This window comes from Mercenaria mercenaria, chromosome 14, assembly GCF_021730395.1.
Source record: "Mercenaria mercenaria strain notata chromosome 14, MADL_Memer_1, whole genome shotgun sequence".
Taxonomy (NCBI): Eukaryota; Metazoa; Mollusca; class Bivalvia; order Venerida; family Veneridae; genus Mercenaria; species Mercenaria mercenaria.
The window spans coordinates 3,084,702-3,105,302 of NC_069374.1; the positions used below are offsets into that span (position 1 = coordinate 3,084,702).

The window sequence follows — 20,601 nt, forward strand, 5'->3', positions numbered from 1 at the left end:
TGTCATTTCACAAAGAGCTGAAAAGTGTCCACGGCAATAAAGTGACAACTGCACCCCAACCTGCCAGCTAAGTGGAGTTTATGATATCGGCTAGAATACTAGAAAGATACACTGTCATGCTAAACGGACACTAATAGTCACGTACACATACGACAGGTCCATGTAGACTTAAATAGGTCGAATGGAAAGTTGGGAAACGGACATCTCCTTATACCAGACCCCTAGCGTCGGACGCAGGTAGAGCCTACAGTAATATATGAGCAACTGCATAATTCCCTTTTCCATATGTCAATTAGCTTAATGTAGATAACTAAAACCAAGGAATAGATTAATATACCTCCTATGTCTACGACCATATATTTCGCTCCAATAGTTGACAGGTCGTTATTCTGTCCTTTGCTGACTACAAGAGGAATGTTCTGACACCAGATGGATGCCGCCTCAGATTCCAAAGCTAGTCCCAGCTTGGCTTCGGGTGTGGTAAGAAAGATGAAAAAATCAACATGAAATAAGATGTATTATAATAAAACGTCACTTTCATAATTCGATATAACATGTCTTTTGAAATTAACGTACCATTATTCACATGCCAGTACTCGCAAAACAAAACAATGCAAGGCAAACTTTGCCAGCTTACTTGGTATCAATGACCGTTTAGAAGCAATGATTGGTATGGTAATTGTTTTGCTTTTGCTAATGGTAATTGTATTAAATATTTGAATGGAGATAATATAAAGCTAAGTCTTCGTATAGGTTTATTTGTACATATTCAGTGATATATGACTACATTGAATTTATACGATACAATTCGACCTCTTAATCTAAATAAACAAATCATGAGTCATAATTTTTTTTAGTAGATGGAAATAAGATACTTCAAGATTAAATTTGATAGTTGGTCTTTTGTACAAAAAAGAGTTACCAAATACTCACATGAGCAGTAAATAATAAATTTTATAAAGAAGATCCTTTGAAAGCCTAGAACGCAACCAAACAAAATAATAGCAAGCTATGTTTGGTTGAGTCTGTCCATCGGACTTGTAATTAATTTTCATGGGAAGTGCTTACTTACTGAAAAGTTACCAAAACTCAAAGACCTGCAATCTAGGTATAAGAAAGTCTTTGCATGGACGGCATATTTGTTCAGTTATACTTACACGCACAGCGGCTTTTCTCATAAAAAGTCGTGCGCTATCATCCCATATTGCAGGAACGGTGAGAATAAAGTAAATGTCTGATTCTGTAAGATTCTTTCCTTCCTTTCCGGTATTTCTTGGATCTTTTATCGCCTCAGTTGCATGGTCTTTCAAGAATTTGATAGCCATCGAGAAAATTTCCATTGCCGGCATGTTGACAGTATCTGTGACGTCCCATATTTCAGTTTGCTCTGACAACTCCTGCAAAGGTCCAGTTTCAACGAATACGGAAATGTGTTTAATATATTAGCTTGATATTAAAAATTTTAATTACTTAAGGCCACTATTCTTGGCCATGTCCCTTATCAGTATGAAATTAATGCACACGAATACTCGCCTTCACAAGCTACTTATGATCTATCGCTTTTTATTTGAATAAGAAAAATAAAGGTTATCTAGCAAGATCAACATTTAATCTTATATATTGCTGGCGGGGTATAATTCATTTTTCGAGAAAGCGTACCAAGTGTATTTAATGCAGTGTGGAAGATACCTGAATAATGTTTTATAAGGAAGTACTTTGCTACCTTTTCCCCGTATAACACCATCTTGATTCTTCTAAATAGTGCCCAGTTTTCTGCCTTGTCATCTTCTAACAATTCTGCATAGTGTTCCTCCGCGTCGTATCCAAATGAGTGAAGTTTTCTCGCTGGAGTCAAAAGAACACTTGTAGGTGTTTTTTGAGAGTCTAGTTTACTTGACCATTTGTTGACCGTTTTAACATTCGTCGTGTCTGATTTAAATGAGTATGCATAACCGCTGTAAGTCGTTCCAAAGTCTATAGCTACAACAAGTGTATTGGACGACGCCATATTTTCCTGCAATATAGAACAAAATGGTCATGATGTTAGATTGCTACAAACAACATCTGGTATAAGTCAATCAAATGGTTCTTACGAAGAAGCCGGTCAAAGATTTTATTTTTGATTTCAGCTGTGGTGGCAGTCGAATGACATTGGGAGGCATCCATGCAACGATGCTTCAGGCCAAATTAAGTGAAGATGATTTAAGTAGTTTAATATAAAAAAAATTAATACTTACGACGTCATAAATTTGCGAAAGATGTTAAGATGATATGAAGTACTTTGCCATAACTTAACGAATAATGTATAATTAATATTTTTAGATTCATATTATTTTGACAGATATGTCAATTTTGAAATTGTCAGTGTCAGAAAAGCGTAAAATATCCGTGTCAGGCATTTGTTAAGTGTTCTGAGGTACCTGTGAAGTGTCTGTGTCATGTACATATAAAGTCTTTGTGTCATTTAAATGTAAAGTATCTATGTCAGGTAACTTTAAAATGTCTATGTCAAGTACCTGTTAAGTGTCTATGTCAAACACATGTTAAATTTCTTTGTCAGGTACCTGTAAAATGTCTGTGTCAGGTACGTGTTAAGTGTACATGTCAGGTACATGTAAAGTGTCTGTGTCATGTATATATAAAGTGTCTATGTCCAGTACATATCAAATGTTTATGTCAGGTACAAGTAAAGTGTCTGTGTCAAATACGTCTAAGTCAGGAATGTGTAAAGTGTCTATATCAGGCATGTGTTAAGTGTCTGTGTCAGGTACCTATAAAAGTGTCTATATCAGGCATGTGTTAAGTGTCTGTGTCAGGTACCTATAAAGTGTCTCTGTCAGATACATATAAAGAGTATATGTCAGGTACATGCAAAATGTATGTCAGGTGCGTGTAAAATGTCTGTGTCAGGAATATGTAAAATGTCTATGTCAAGTACATGTAAAGAGCGTGTAATTTTTCTATGTTTGATACTTGAAAAGTGTCTGTATCAGATAATGTAATGTGTATATTTCAGGTATGTGTTAAGTGTCTATGTCAGATACATGTGAAGTGTCTCTGTCAGGTACATGTAAAATGTCTTTGCCAGGTACATGTAGTGTCTATGTCAGGCCTGTGTAAAGTGTCTCTGTCAGATACCTGTAAAATGTCTGTGTCAGGTATATGTAAACTGTCTTTGTCATGTACGGGTGAAGTGTCTTGTATCAAGTACATGTAAAGTGTTTGTGTCATATACATATAAAGTGTCTGTGTCAGGTACATGTTAAGTGTCTGTGTCAAATACTTCTAAGTCAGGTATGTGTAAAGTGTCTATGTCAGGCATGTGTTAAGTGTCTGTGTCAGGTACCTATAAAGTGTCTCTGTCAGATAAATGTAAAATATATACGCCAGGTGCATGCAACATTTATGTCAGGTACGTGTACAGTTTTTGTTTCAGGAATTTGTAAAGTGTCTGTATAATGTACATGTAAATACGTGTAACGTTTCTACGTCAGGTACTTTCAAAGTGTCTCTGTCAGATACATGTAAAGTGTCTATATCAGATACATGTGAAGTGTCTGTTTCAAGTACATGTTAAGTGCCTATGTCAGGTACGTATAAAATGTCTGTGTCAGGTATATGTAAAGAGTCTCTGTCAAGTACATGTAAAGTGTCTGTGTCAGGTACAAGTCAAATGTCTTCTTCAGATACATCTTAAGTGTCTGTGTCAGGTACATGTAAAGTGTGTAGGTCAAGTACATGTAAAATGTCTATGTCAGATATGTAAAGTGTCTGTGTCATGTACATGTAAAGTGTCTTTTTCAGGTACGCGTTATGTGTCTGTGTCAGGTACGTGTAAAGTGTCTGTGTTAAGTATGTGTAAAGTGTCTATGCTTAGATGACTGTAAAGTGTTTCTGTCAAGTACATATTTTTTATTTTTTTGGGTTTAACGTCACACCGACACTTTTATAGGTCATATGGCCACTTTCCAGCTTTGATGGTGGAGGAAGACCCCCAGGTTCCCCTCCGTGCATTATTCTATCACGAGCGGACACAAGGGTAGAACCACCGACCTTCCGTAAGCCAGCTGGATAGCTTCCTCACATGAAAAATTCAACGTCCCGAGTGAGGCTCGAACCCACATCGATGAGGGGCAAGTCATTTGAAGTCTCCGACCATAACCACTCAGCCCCCCGTCAAGTACATATAAAGTGTCTATTTGGGATACGTGTAAAGTGTCTGTGTCAGGTACCTGTAAAGTGTCTTTGTCAGGTACATGTAACTAGTATGTGTCAGATATTTGTAAAGCGTGGTGTTAAGTACGTGTAAAGTGTCTTTGTCAAGTACCTATAAAGTGTGTTGTAAAGTACCTGTAAAAAAGCTATGTAAGGTACATATAAATCTGTCTGTGTAAGGTACGTGTAAAGTATGGTGTCAAGTACATACATTGTGTCTGTGCCAGATACCTGTAAAGTGGCTGTATCAGGTACATGTATAGTGTCTGTATCAAGTACGTGTATAAAAGGTCAACAATGGCAAGAAATGACAATTTGTTTAGAACCTCAAAGCAATTCGATTTCACATTAAAAAGTTTATAATAATTTTAAAGATAGTTTTAGACAAAAAGATGAATATGAGGTAAAAAGTGTTAAAGGTCCATCCATTTGAAACTACTAAATTATCGTAAATCTATCTTTAGAAGTGTATCATTCAAATACTTACGTTAAAAAGAGATTTATTCCGAAAGTTTAGTCACTTAAAACCGACGACTTGCTGCTAAATGCTGATAACTTTACTGTCTTTACTTCTAAAAAACAGAAAAGGTTAATGTTAATCCTACGAGGAAGAAAATTACGTTTGTCGCGTGAAAAAGCATTAGATATGGTAGGTTAACCTTAGATACAAGGTTGGGTCAAATTATAAAATGTATATATAGAATCAAATTAAGAAGAATTCGTTGATATGTGCAATACTACACCTAAGATGTTTTATTTCGTATGTTGTAATGAAATACTTTTTGACCTTAAACTGAATATTGATATTTTAATATGTAATCTAATACATTAACTTTAAATACTGCAGGAACAATTATACTAAACCAGGATAACAACACTGATAATATAGTAACGCTTTTACATACGTAACAACAACAATATCTTAATGGTGAGCGTATTTGTAAATTCTAGCCATGCTAAAATTATGTTGCTATGTGATACAAGAATTTTGTTTCATTTCAGATAGTGAATATGCATACTCCTTTAATTCAGTAGAGACAACGGATAAAAAGCAGGTAAAGGAGACTCGCACCAGCGCGAAAATTCCATTAATTTTGAAATGACGGACAGGAAAACTAGTACTTGAAGAACGGTTGTGAACATATTATAGAACCCCTTACTTCCGATAGTTTGACATGGAAGTATAAATCCTAAATAAGAGAAGTCGTTGTCTGGTTCAGATTTAATGAATAATTAACGTATATATAAATATCCTTTTCAGGTGCATTGTGTTTTATGTCTATTTATATTTATTTTGATAAAATACAATAGTGCAGTCATCTTTTATATAACTCTGTGGATTGGAATGCTGTATGGGTGCCATTTGTAGGCAGTTTATGTGAATTAGCCGCTGTTATGATAATACACTAGTGTAATAAAGCTTTGACGTCGACGTCGTTAATAGTATGGGAGACGTTGGTCAAATTGACTTGTTTATATGGCAAAAGAAAGTAGAATTTTTGATGTTTCGACAGGATAGGCTAACATGTGATAAAAAGAATATGACATTTGTGACTTTCCACATTTAATTTATTCAACCCGTTTAATAAATTCAACATGAAAAGACACTCATATGATGTCCTCTATATATGAAACACTTCCAAATGGTAAAAATAAAGTGTATACGTAATTCAAACGCATTTATTGATTCTAATATGTGAAATAACTGTTGTTAATACCAAAGACCTATTAACAGTATAATATATAGTTAGATGGAAAGAAATAAGATATAATTACCCACTACTCTGTTAACATATCCAAGAGAAAAGCGATAATTACTGTACTTATTGATCTCCTAGGTTAATAATTTTCTGTTTGTCTTCCAAGAATGCGAAGAAGGAAGTAAATCAAACTTCTCAATCTTTGTAACATTTGAAATTTTATAAATATTTTATCTGCGTTGCCGTTAAAAACATTTGATAGTGATACTAAAACGTTTATTTACGTGTACTTTCCATTTAGTAAGTAGAGAACTTCTATCAACGGAATGACTATTTTGTAAATTCCTTCTTCAGCTATCTGGAAAAAAATTCGATTTTGCAGTAATCTAAAGGTAGGTTTATCACGACCCGATCTTATGGCAATTTTGTTTACAAATTTCGTTATATTTTTGGTTGTGGCAGTTTTGTGGCAATTTTCCTTTTTTTCTTTGGAAAAATTGTCAAATGTATCTTTAATGAGACTATAACCTTACAATATTGTGACACTGAATAAATTAAAATTGTCTTCTGTCGCGTTTCTTCTGTCCATTAATGGGTTTCCGTTGGTTTTCATATTGCACCAAACAATAATGCTACAAGGTTTTAGTTTGAGTTTTATATATGAATACATATAAGACAAATCCATAGTAATATCAAGGTCAAATATTTGTTCATATCCATACAAGGGGAAGTTAGACACGACCGGTATATATATCCAATGTTGTTATAACGGAAAATATTACTTTGAGATTATCCCCATTTTTGTCACATCATGTAACAATTGAAAACATTACTTTAAGGGGACGCATATTGCTACATTCACAGTTCATACAGGAATGCGGAAGGGGTGCATATTCAAGAAATAGATGGTGGGAAAATAAAAAATCATATTCCTAAACTGATATAATACTGATGGACACCTGTAATATTCAGTATTTTGTGGATAAGGATGTGGTACTATGAATGTAATAGGAAAACAGAGGTCTTTGTGAAAGTACATTCAACACAAAATATTAAGCTTTTGTATAAGGAAAAAACAGGTTTTTTACAATAACAGTATTCCAAATAATGTTGAAGGGCTGAGATTTTCTTTCTAACACACCAGGTTTGCTTAAACATGTAAATATTTAACGCCACGTCATTTCAGCTCGGGATGGACGCCATATTTCTCATTGATAAAAATGTAAACAAAAAAAATCAGAGTGGGATTAGCATTGCAAGGGCATAACATCACATTCTACACTATGAATACCTTAGAACAGATATCTAAGATGCTACACAGGTCAGGCGGGTTAAATGCATAATGGCGATCACTTGAAATTCATCTTGAAAAGGTGGTTAATTTCAGTTTGTTTACATGATTTTTAATTTTCCCACGACTTCTCGGCGATTCACTGCAAATGTATTACTGCGCCGGACGAAAGATAACTCTTATAAACAACGGGAGACAACTTAGGTGTCAGCACGTGTACGATTTTTTAAAAAAACATGTCGATGATTATAATTTCTTATCAAATAATAAATCCTAGTCAGATATTCGTCTTTAATATTAGAAAATTATTAATTTCTGTGGACATTTGTCAAAAAATATTACTTACATTGGACTACTTTGCGCATCAAACTGGTTTCCGCTTCAGTTGTGAGGCACTTCCGTTATACTTTTTGACAACAATAACAAAACACAAAATGAATCAATAAAGTCACTTATAAACCGACTGCTACTTAAATCAGTGTAAGTAAAGTTGTTGTTACAACATTATACATGTTCGTTACGTTATGAGATAAAGTTTATCTTGAACTGCATAATCCATTAATTACGTTTAGATGATATTGCATTTACAACTTATTTGACCCCATTTTTTACGTGAATGGCATTCTCGTGCAACTCGTGCAAAAGAGTTATGAAAAGTATGGTGGAGAATTCAAGGACAAATTATAAATGACATTAAAGTGAGGATAACTGTATATTCGTCCAGTTTTGATCATTGACATGCTTGCTGTGTATTAGTAACTTTTGTGAACAAGATTAGAATGTTACTTTTGCACATATACACATTGATTGGACCTCTCAACCAAATTTCATACCTTATTTTAGGAATTTTAAGACAATACATTTTCAAAAGTTTGTTGAATGTGTTTTGATATTTAAGTGCATTGTAGTTCATGAATACCAAGTTAAAAATTAATAATGGCAACATTTCTAGGCCCTTATTGTAAGCCACTAGACTTCTGTAATGATAAATGTTTAATGTATTAATGGGAATATACTCTTTTAGTTTTGGAATATGGCATTCCTTGACCACCGTATCTTTTCTTATGCACTACTTTGTAAACAAACTAAATAATGTGTTTTAGCTTACATATGCGAAATGAAAAGCAAGACAGTGACCATATTTCACATTCTTTCTTTAAATTAGAATCTGTAGGACATTGATAAATGTTTGGACAAGGTGAAGCACTATTATTTTCGCACCAAAAAGTCTTAATTTTTGACTTTGAATGTACACAATAAGTCTTATGTAATTCAACAATAACTTTCTTGTTTCAGTTTTCTCATTTTTATTTTAGTGAGCAATCCTTTGTGTACTTATAACAGTTGAAACAGTATCCATTTCATGTACCAAAACCTTGTACTTTTTTGCAGGTAAATTTTATCATACCCCACCCACTTTTTTCTAATTTCAAAGTATGCGTCCCCTTAAGATTATCTATTGCTTAAACGCATTATAAAATTGAAAACATTACTTTATATTTTAATACTATTTCTTTTTATTTTTGTAATTAACCTTTTAGATTTTTAAAAATATATGTTTAATTGAAGTAAAGAAAACATAATTCCCTGTCGGGGTATCATTTTAGGGTAATTCAAGTTGACGATTCGTGTGTGCAATCCTGTTTTGATTAAGTGAATACATGTAAAAATATACTTCATAACAGTTAAATACAAATGTTCATGCTTTCTTCACACACACACACACACACACACACACACACACAAAATCTTTTCAAACCCAGTTATAACATTAAATAGATACGTATACTAGTAGACAGTACTTTCACTTTCTCCGTTAAATAGATGACAATATCTGGAAAACACTCGGGCTTAAAGTGGTGGAATGTGAAAGAATGATTGCCTTTAGTTACTAGATAATAGCAATTACTTTGGGGTAAAGAGGTCAAAAGTCGACGTCACAGTAACCTGTATACTGAAAACGATCTCCAACCAGTACCAACGGTATACTGGTATTGATAAAGCTTTATGTAAGGAATGTGAAACGTTGTAGGATGATTGCTTGTCATAACAACGTGCCCGAAAGTTGCTGATCGTTACATCTACCGCTCTCTACACAGCATTACTGTAAATAGATAGTTCATATTGTTTTAAAGGTCAGCAGTTCTAAGTGACAGTGACATTGACACTTGCAGTAATTTCTTATCAATAACGAGAGAATTCACTTTCATAGAGACTGTCAAAGTTCAGAGGTTAATTGCCTGAGGCCAGTAAATGGCCATTGTAAGTGTTCCGTAACAATGTTTAAGGCCGTTGACTCTGAAACACTAGTCCATCACCGCTATTGATTTGAAACGTCCCTTGAGTTGTAGAACTCTTTCATGTGAGGAAGCTGGCTTACAGAAGATCGGTAATGTTATTTAGATGCCCGCACGTGCCTTAAATATTGTCGTCCTCTGGCGTTGAAAGCTGGAAAACCGTCATATGACCTATAATTATGTTGATGTGACGTTAAACTAAATTGACGCAATTGTTTAAGAGGACAATAGGTTAACGGCCAAGGTCACAGTGACCTTGAGACAAAATAGTTACAGATCAATAGCTAGAGAATGATTAGGACAAAGGACATCAAATATTATTGTCCATGGTAAGTAAGGGACATCTTTTGTTATGTGTGTGTCAGGAGGTCAAAGGTCAATATCACAGTTTCCTAGAGAATAGAATGGTTTAGGCCATCCAGCTGGCTTACAGAAGGTCGTTGGTGTACATAGGTAACCGCCTGTGATGGAATAATGCACGGAGGGGCACATGGGGTCTTTCTCTACCATCAAAGCTGGAAAGTCGCAATATAGCCTAAACTATGTCGGTGCGACGGTGCGACGTTAACCTTAACAATAATAAAATGGTTTAGGGTCTATAGCTAGTAAATGCTTGAGCCTGCGATCACCAAACTTTAAAAGGTTGATTATCGATAGTCAGTTGATTATCCCTACTTAGGTGTTATTAGATCAAATTTCAAGCTCACAACATTATTGAAACTGAAAGAATAATACACCAAGCTGAGGAACACTACTTCAAAACATATGATAAGTAGTATAACGTTTATTTTGGAATTAGTTCCTAAAACATATCATATGAGTGTTATACAATACATATACAACTAATCTTGAGTCAGTAACACCATGAACTGTGTCCTGTGGTCTGACTTTAGTTTTCCTGTTCAGTGCTGCATTATGGTGACTTTGGATATTCTTGCATGGTGAGTAAAAAAGGCTTGATGTAATCTTGAGAAGTCCTGGTATGATTGCTTAAACACGATGCTTTAACTGTGTTCGAAAGGGAGACAACTTGTCTTTTTCATCAGTTTTGGTACGATTATAAACTTCAAAACATTACATGAAGTCAAAGCGTTCTATTTTGGACTTTTCCGATTTGACGTGTTTCAGCTCGATAAACATATCGGTATCTTTGATTATAAGCACGGCCTTAACCTCCCTGTCACCGGGAATCAGTCGGGTCCTCACTGTCCCATGCTTTTTACATTCTGGTTCGTCAACGTACATCGGGTGTGGTTTGGTGCAAAGGTACATCTCATATGTCATAAAGTTATGTTCATCCAGGGGTGAATGGTTCTCTATGGCTACTCTCTGTCCGTTTATCACTGTTTCACCCTTTTTCACAAGGATTTGGAAAAGGTTTTTGCACATAGGTTTTCCGTTGATGTTCGTCCGGTACTTCTTTTTGTGTTTACTTTCGTCAAAGTCGTCAGTGTGCTTCAAGCCATATGTAAATTTCGCTATTCTGCTGGCAATGATTTGCGGTTTATGACCGTATAAAACTGCGCCTTTCAGTACAGCAAGACTTGGCTCAGGTGGAAAGATTAGAGAAACGTCGCTGAAATTCTTTTTCAGTGCCTCGCGTACAACAGGTGAATCTGAAAACCCGCCTACGACGAGTATGTGTCTCAATCCCGCTGCTTTTGGGTTGCTCAATTTGTTGCGCATTTTCGTGCACATACCATCAACGGAGTAGGCAAACATTTCCCTTGCTTTGTTTGCATCAATTCTTAGTTTATCTTTTTCAACAGACAGGCCTTCGTTTTGCAAAGCTTTGATACTTTTCAGTAAGGAATTCATAAAGGCAGACCTATTTGCATTTCGGGAAATATCACGTAACGATTCCGGCAGGCGTATTTTCAGTTTTCCGTCTAACTTTGGATCTGTCGTTCTCTTAACCATTTCAAACTGACGTAAAAGGTCGAACAAATCTGCCATACATTCTCTCTTGAAACGTTCTACAGCTGCTTTCCCCATGAGGCCTTCCAACATACGAAGGAATTCTTCATCGACCTTGGTGCCTCCCCAGTCTCCCCCACTTGCCCAGCACAATTCACGAAGCTTTCCATCTGACTGTTTTTCATGGACAGTGATGTCGGCAGTCCCACCTGTAATGATATTGGATTAAACTCTTCAAATGATGGATTCTTAAATATTGTGCCAGCTTTACTGATACTAGTATATCATTAATACTCCTATGATGCGGATACAGACTCAGATATATGAAAAGTGGCTGTGTATAGATGTTGACCATGATATTAAGATAGCTATTACTGTATTATTTGATTTCTGACCAAAAGTCACTTCACATACAGGTACTGTGACAATGTTCTTTGAATTTTGACCAAAACTCTGAAAAGTGCTCTCGGCAATAAAGTGACAACTGCACCCTAACCTGCCAGCTAAGTAGATTTTATGATATTGGCTAAAATACTGCAAAGATACACTGCTTATCCAAATGTGTCATGCTAAACAGACACTTATAGTCACGTACACATATGACAGGTCCATGTAGACCTAAATATGTCGGATGAAAAATTGGGAAACGGATATCTCCTTATACCAGACCCCTAGCGTCGGACGCAGATAGAGCCTACAGTAATATAACAGCAGCTTTTTCAGTTGTTAATTAGCTAAATATAGATTATTAACAAGAAGGAATAGACTAATATACCTCCTATGTCTACGACCATATATTTGGCTCCAATAGTTGACAGGTCGTTATTCTGTCCTTTGCTGACTACAAGAGGAATATTCTGACACCAGATAGATGCCGCCTCAGATTCCAAAGCTAGTCCCAGCTTGGCTTCGGGAATACCTGCCTGTGGTTAGATAGATGAAAAAAATCAACATTAAATAAAAATTTTAAAGACGTCACTTTCATAATTCGATATAACATGTCTTTTTAAAATTAACGTACCATTATTCACATGCCAGTACTCGCAAAACAAAACGATGCAAGGCAAACATTGCCAGCTTACTTGGTATCAATGACCGTTTAGAAACAGTGATGGGTATGGTTCATTTATAATTCTTTAGTTTTTGCTAATGGTAATTGTATTCAATATTTGAACTGAGTTAATGTAAAACTACGTTTTCGTATAGATTTAATTGTACATAATCAGGGATATAGCACTAAACTGAGTTTATACGACACAATTTGACCTCTTAATCTAATTAATAAATAAATCACAAGTCATAAATTTGTATTAGTAAATTGATCAGTGTTTAAGAAAATAAGATACTTCAAGATTAAATTTGATAGTTGGTATCTGACATAAAAAAGAGTCACCAAATACTCATATGAGCAGTAAATGATAAATTTGATAAAGAATATCCATTGAAAGCACAGAACGCAACCAAGCAAAATAATAGCAAGCTATGTTTGGCCGAGTCTGTCCATCGGACTTGAAAGTAATTTTCATGTGAAGTGCTTACTTACTGAAATGTTACCAAAAACTCTAAGACCTGCAATGTAGTTCTAAGGAAGTATTTGCATGGACAGCACATTTATTCAGTTATACTTACACGCACAGCGGCTTTCCTCATAAAAAGTCGTGCGCTATCATCCCATATTGCAGGAACGGTGAGAATAAAGTAAATGTCTGATTCTGTGAGATTCTTTCCTTCCTTTCCGGTGTTTCTTGGATTTTTCACCGTCTCAATTGCGTGGTCTTTCAAGAATTTGATAGCCATCGAGAAAATTTCCATTGCCGGCATGTTGACAGTATCTGTGACGTCCCATATTTCAGTTTGCTCTGACAACTCCTGCAAAGGTTCAGTTTCAACGAATATGGAAATGTGTTTATTATATCAACTTGATCTCAAAGATTTAAATTACATAGGACCACAAACCTTGGCCATGCCCTTTATCAGTATGGAATTAAAATGCGCACGAATACTAGCCGTCACATACTTTTTATGTTCTGTCACGTTTTATTTGAATAAGCAAAATAAAGGTTATCTAACAAGATCAACATTTTATAGCATATATTGCCAACCGGGTATAATTAGTAGCAAGTGTATTTAATGTAATGTGGAAGATACTTGAAAAATGTTTTACAAGGAAGGAATATACTACCTTTTTCCCATACAACACCATCTTGATCCTTCTAAATAGTGCCCAGTTTTCTGCCTCGTCATCTTCTAACAAATCTGCATAGTGTTCCTCCGCGTCGTATCCAAATGAGTGGAGTTTTCGCTCTGGTGTCAAAAGAACACTTGTAGGTGTTTTTTGGGAGTCTAGTTTACTTGACCATTTGTTGACCGTTTTAACATTTGTCGTGTCTGATTTAAACGAGTATGCATAACCGCTGTAAGTCGTTCCAAAGTCTATAGCTACAACAAGTGTATTGGACGACGCCATATTTTCCTGCAATTTATAACAAGAGGGCCATGATGTTAAATGGCTACATATAACATTTGGTTAAAGTCAATCAAATGATTCTTAAGAAGTCGGTTAAAGATATTATTTTTGTTTTCAGTTGTGGTGGCAGTCGGATGACATTGAGAGACATCCATGCAACGATGCTTCGGGCCAAATTAAGTGAAGATCATTTAAGTGGTTCATTAAAAGAATTTAATGCTAACGAAGATAGATTGACGCCGGATTATCCACATATTCTTATAGTTGAGATAAATATGCGAAAGCTGTTAAGAAAATATGAAGAACTTTGCCATGACTTAATAACTAATTAATGAAGATATATTTTAATTCATACTATTTTGACAAGTGTGTCAATTTTGAAATTGTCTTTGTCAGGAATGTGTAAAGTGTGTGTGTGTCAAGTACCTGTAGAGTGTCTCTGTCAGACACAAGTAAAATGACTTCGTCAGATACCCGTAAAGTATCTGTGTCAGGTACGTGTAAAGTGTCTATGTCAGGTACATGTAAAGTGTCTGTGTCAGGTACATGTAAAGTTTGTCAAGTACATATAAAGTGTCTTAGTGATGTACATGTAAATTGTCTATGTCAGGGATATATAAAATATCTATGTCAGGTAGATTTATAGTGTCTGTGTCAGATACATGTCAATGTTATGTATGTGTAAAGTGTCTACGTCAGGTATGTGTAAAGTGTCTGTGTCAGCTTCCTATAAAGTGTATGTGTCAGATACATGTAAAGTATATATGTCGGGTACATGCAAAGTGGCTTTGTCAGTTACGTGTAAAGTGTCTATGTCAGGTACGTATAAAGTGTCTGTGTCAGGTATGTGTAAAATGTCTACGTCAGGTTCCTATAAAGTGTCTGTGTCAGATACATGTTAAGTGTATATGTCAGGTACATGCAAAGTGTCTATGTCAGTTACGTGTAAAGTTTGTGTGTCAGGAATGTGTAAAGTGTCTATGTCAGGTACGTGTAAAGTGACTGTGTCAGATACATGTAAAGTGTCTGTTTCAGTTATGTATTCAGTGTCTATGTCAGATACATATAAAGTGTCTGTGTCAGGTACATGTTAACTTCTATGTCAGGTACGTTTAAAATGTCTGTGTCAGGTACGTGTAGTGTATATTTCAGGTCTGTCTAAAGTGCCTGTGTCAGATGCCTGTAATGTGTCTGTGTCAGGTACATGTAAAGTTTCTGTGTCAAGTACATGTAAAGTGTCTATGTCAGGTACGTGTTAAGTATCTGTGTCAGATACATCTAAAATATGTGTGAGGTACGTGTAACGTGTCTATGTCAGGTATGTGTAAAGTGTCTATATCAGATACCTGTAAAGTGTCTGTGTAAGGTACATGTAAAGTGTCTATGTCAGGTACCTGTAAAGTGTCTGGGTCATGAACATGCATAGTGCCTATTGTAGGTACGAGTAAAGTGTCTGTGTAAGGTATGTGTTAAGCATCTATATGAGAAACCTGTAAAGTGTCTGTGTCATGTACATGTTAAATGTCAATGTCAGGTGCGTGAAGTGTGTCTGTGTCAGGTACGTGTGAAGTGTCTGTGTCAGGTATATGTAAAGTGGCTATGCCAGTTAACTGTAAATGATCTGTTTCAAGTACATGTAGTGTGTTAATGTCAGATACGTGTAAAGTGTATTTGTCAAGTATGTGATAAGTGTCTATGTAACATATCTGTAAAGTGTCTTTGTCAGGTACCTGTAAAATGTTGAGTCAGGTATTTGAGTTTATATTTTTCTTATATCAGTTTCCACTTGTTTTGTTACTTGCCAGTGTTAGAACATGCCGTTGGGTAAAACAACGGTACATGTATGTCTCTTTAAAGTTTTGGTTATTTTATTTCATTTTTCCTGTTTATGTCCAGTCTGGTGTTCCATACTTAAGCCAACATACTTCAATACGTCGGTTGTACAATTTTACACAAAAAATAAACCAAATATCTTTGCATATACTAATAAACTTTGATAATGTGGCAGTTGAGTCCAATAAGTCAAGGGGTGTTCAAAGATAATCCGTCATAAAATTATCTTGGGGCTATATTGCGAAGTAGTTATTAGTTACCCGTATTGGAAAATAAACAGTGTCGTTTGTATTGAGGTCAACTGCCACATTATCAAAGTGTATCAATAGTATATGTGTGCATATATATTCAGGTAAATTACGTTTTTGTACTTTGCTATTACATTTCTTGATGTGTCTAAAATATTGTATTGATATCTAACTTATTTGATACATAAATTATGAGTTTAAATTTACTGTGTCGAAAGCGGGAACACCTATTGTAACACGCGTTTGTTTATATTTTTGACAGCTGTCATCTGTCAAATGACGTTTCAATATTTCTTGCTTATGTTTACTATGGGATTATATGGGACACGTCCCGAACAGATGACTTTATTAATAGCGTACAAAATAAATGTGATACTTTTCAAGAAATCAACGATAAATTGTTGAGTGGAGAATATAATATCGATCAATGTATGAAATGTTTTTCAGATACTGTATTTGATATTTCTTATTCGTGCTTTGGTAAAACTTTCAGTAATAGTCCAAAACCAAAGAAGCGGAAGTCGTTATGGTTTAACTATGATTGTAAAATTGCTAAGAATAAATTTTATGATGCTAAACGTCGACTGTCTACTGTAAAATCTGATGAAAACAGATTATATATGCTTGAGTGTAGAAATGAATATTCAAAGGTTAAACGAGATGCTAAATATAAATTCTATAATAAAGAAAAAGCAAATATGGCTTATTTGAGTAAAAAAGCACCACGTAAATTCTGGAAGTATGTTAAAAAGTATAAATCAACTAATAGTCTTGATTCCAGTGTTGGTCTAGAGGAGTTTAAAAATCACTTCGAAAATATATCCAATAAAAATCAGGACCATGTGAATGATGATGTGATAAACAATGTACGTGATGAGCCTGTTAATATTGAATGTCTTGATAGAACTATTTCTATCGAAGAAGTAGAAAAAACTATACGTCTTCTGAATCGTTATAAAAGCTGTGACTTGGATAAAAATGTTTCTGATTTCTTTATAGATGCAAATAGTGTAATATCGCCATTTTTATGTACAATGTTCAGCTACATTTATGATAATTGTATATATCCTGAGGCATGGTCTAAGGGTGTCATCTGTCCAATCTATAAAAAGGGTGATAAAAATAATGTATATGATTTTATTTGCCGACGATATAGTTCTGTTTACCACTGATCCTGGTAGTTTACAAGCTCAGATAGATGCTGTGCATCATTATTCTGAAAAATGGGGACTTAAAATCAATGTGAATAAAACTAAGATTTGTGTTTTTTGAAAAACGAAAACAAAATGTTTATTCAGAATTTTACATAAATAATGAAAAAGTTGATATTGTTTAATAATTTTGTATATCTTGGTGTTAAAGTTACGTACACTGGAAATATGGCAAATGCGGTTAGAGCATTACACGATCAAGCCCTTAGGGCGTACAATAATCTGTTGTGTGTATTTGATAAATTACAACTTGATATTAAAACTAAGCTATCACTTTTTGATTCAATGATCGTTCCTATTTTAACATATGGCTGTGAAGTATGGCGTATTTATAATTACAAAAGATGTTGATAAATTACATATACGTTTTTGTAAATACATTCTTGGTTTTAAAATACCAAACTCCAAACTATGCTGTGTTAGGCGAACTTGGTAGATTTCCTTTGTCTGTTATTTGTAAGGAAAGGGCTATTAAATTTTGGATAAAGATGATGAAAAATAATAACACACTTGTGTATTCAATGTATAATGATTTATGTAATAATGTTACTACTGTTTGCTGGGCAAGTAGATTAAATTCAATTGTTGATCACCTTGGTTTTGCAAATGTTAGACTCAATTTTGATAGAAGTATGAACTATGACAACTTGTTTAAATTAAGGATAAGAGATCAATTTGTCCAAGACTGGAGGGACTGTATTAATTCTATGCCAAAATTAGATTATTATTGTAAATATAAGAATGATTTTTGTTTCGAAAAATATCTCGATGTTGTAGCAAACGATAAATTAAGAAAACAATTAACATTTATACGATTATCTTCACACTCTTTAGAAATTGAAATAGGTAGATACAATAATGTTGACAGACAAAACAGATTATGCAAATTATGTTCACAAAATATGATAGAATCTGAATACCACTTTATCTTATGCTGCCCTCTGTATCATTGTGTCATATTAAAGTATCTAGGTTGATGTTCCTGGCCTAGCATACAAAAATTCGATGCATTAATGTCAACACAAAATAGAACACGGTTGCTAAATATTGCAAGATTTGTGAAAGAAGCGCTATGCTTACGTAAAAATACTCTTGAAAACTGATTTTGATATAGCTGATCGTTAATTGTATTTGTGCGTTTATGTGCTTTTGCTTTTTGTAAATTGTCTTGTGTATATATTTGTTGTCTTTGCCATAAGTTATCACTATTGTAAATGGCCAAAGGCAAATGTTTTTCCGATTGCTACTAAACTTGAAACTTGAAACTTGAACTATTTGTTGTTTTATATTTTCAGATTACTTCTTGGTAGTAAAAACAACATTCTGTTATTCTAGCATTGAACCAGTTATTAAACTGTCTAAATTTTTTGTCATCCGACCCACCCTCAAAGAAAATGCCACATCATGTAGCCAAGTAGTCGGTAAAAAAGCTCAGTCAGAGCTTATGTTGTATTGTTATATGTCTTGACGACTTAAAATATCTTAAATTACCTTATGTTATCTTATCTTATCTTTTATCGTAAGTCGACTTTATATAAGTTACTGCAAAGAACTAAGCTAGTTGAGGCGCAAAGGGTGACAAACAGCAGTTTATGTAACCCGTTCAGCGTACAAAGAAGAACGAAAAAATTGTGAACGAGTTTAATTAAAACGTTATAGGAAAGTCAATATTGGTAAAATGATTTCAAAGAAGTGACCAAAGGAATTTGATTTCATGTTGAAAAAGTCAATAATATAAAGATACGTTTTCGAAAAAATGATAAATGTGAGGTAAAGGTGTAAAATGTCCATCCATTCGAAACCGCCAAAACGTTATAAATCTATTTTAAGTGTCTAATTCATATACTTACATTAAAAAAGAGATTTATTCCGAAAGTTGACGGCTTTCTGCTAAATGCCAATATAATTGTACCGTTTTTCTTCTAAGAACAGATTAAAAGGTTAATCCTACGAGGAAGAAAATTACGTTTGTCGGGTGAATAGGCATCAAGTACAAGGTTGAGGCAAATGATAAAATGTATTTATAGAATCAAATTAAGTAGAATTCGTTGATGTGTGCAATACTACACAAAATCATTCTATTTCGTATATTGTAATGTAATATTTTGTTTTTACTTTTAACCGGATATTGATATTTTCATATGTATTTTAATAGATTCACTTACTACGTCTTTCTTACGGCAGGAGACAATTATTTAACCTTCTATCAGAACAGGATCACATCACTTAGTTACGTTGTTACATAGGTACAAACAAAATTATCATAGGCAGTTTATGCGAATTAGCCGCCATATTTTGTTTCAATTTAATGTAAACGTTTAAGGATAGTCAAATAAATACTACTGTAACAGGATAGTCATGTTGTATTTTAACGAGGGATAGATAGTACTATGAAATCAGACGGGAAGTATACCTTATTCGCCGACTACATGTACTTTTTCACATTCTCACATTTTTATGTCCTTATATACAAGTTTGATATGCAATATCCTTTGTACATACAGAAATAATAAAAGAAGTTGGAACATCTATGAAGCATTTCAAAATGTTATATATAGTAAAATAATAGGCCCTATGTCAAATAACTGATGTTAATAACATACACCTATTGACAATGTAATATAACATACAGTTAAAGATTTCTGCAAAGATGGAAAGAAGTATTATGACTTTATAAGATATATTTCGTTACTATTACCTACCATTTCGTTAACATATCCAAAAGAAAAGCGATAAGATCTGTAGTTTTTGATTTGCCAGATTGCTTATTTTCTGTTTGTCTTCCAAGAACGCGGAAGTAAATCAAACTTCTCAGTCTTTGTAATATTTGAAATTATATGAATATTTTATAGGGTATAGGGAATAGATGATTCCTTTTGTGAAGAAAGCACGAAACTCTGCATATTACTATTTTGAAGTATGCTGAATCCAAAACAAAAAAGACACACACAGTCCGCTAACCTCAATTAGCTTACGATAAGACCCCAAAATGGACCTATGTTTTATTCATTTTAATTAGCAATTTCAAAAAAGTTAATTTATGACCTCAATAAGTAATTATTCTTGACACAGTATTTATTCAGTTATATTTTATTCACATTTAATATATAAGACACAGACAAATGACATACACGAGGCCCTGAAAGGGGAAATTGTTTAGAAAGCTCGATTTGACAGTACTAATACTGTACATGGGTACTGATAGATTTCCTTAAGAATATAATCATTAGGCAAATATATTTAAATTCAAAAGAGATGCTAAATAAGGGTTTATTTTCTCTTTTTCTTGTATTGCAATATCTAACTTAAATCCTTGCAAAACATATTGTATAAAACATAATTTTATATGTTTTCAAGACTATTAATGACTTCAAGCTAAAGCATACTATCATCCTAATGCCTTCTTTATAACAAAAGAAAAC

General features: G+C 34.1%; 2 protein-coding genes across 4 annotated transcripts in view; both read right to left on the reverse strand.

The window, feature by feature from the left end:
• The window catches only part of LOC123527982 (heat shock 70 kDa protein 12A-like), a 28,267-nt gene extending 21,945 nt beyond the window's left edge, over positions 1–6,322 (reverse strand). Inside the window, exons 1-4 of one of the 3 annotated variants that reach the window (XM_053522840.1) lie at positions 5,992–6,320; positions 4,703–4,787; positions 1,724–2,014; positions 1,158–1,397 (exon numbers count right to left, since the gene is read on the reverse strand). In XM_053522840.1, the coding sequence (XP_053378815.1) occupies positions 1,158–1,397; positions 1,724–2,008 (525 nt within the window). In that variant the 5' untranslated portion in view covers positions 2,009–2,014; positions 4,703–4,787; positions 5,992–6,320. Of the gene's footprint in view, positions 1–337; positions 470–1,157; positions 1,398–1,723; positions 2,015–4,702; positions 4,788–5,991 lie in introns of those variants that run through there. The other 2 variants (XM_053522841.1, XM_053522842.1) reach the window with 2 other exon arrangements.
• A 3,949-nt stretch (positions 6,323–10,271) lies between these two features.
• LOC123526163 (heat shock 70 kDa protein 12A-like) lies at positions 10,272–19,160 on the reverse strand. Its single transcript, XM_045305200.2, has 5 exons — positions 19,030–19,160; positions 13,603–13,893; positions 13,050–13,289; positions 12,196–12,343; positions 10,272–11,629 (listed from the first exon to the last, which is right to left on the reverse strand). The coding sequence occupies exons 2-5, from the start codon at positions 13,885–13,887 to the stop codon at positions 10,578–10,580; spliced, it is 1,725 nt and encodes a 574-aa protein (XP_045161135.2). The 5' UTR covers positions 13,888–13,893; positions 19,030–19,160; the 3' UTR covers positions 10,272–10,577.
• Between the last annotated feature and the right edge of the window lie 1,441 nt (positions 19,161–20,601).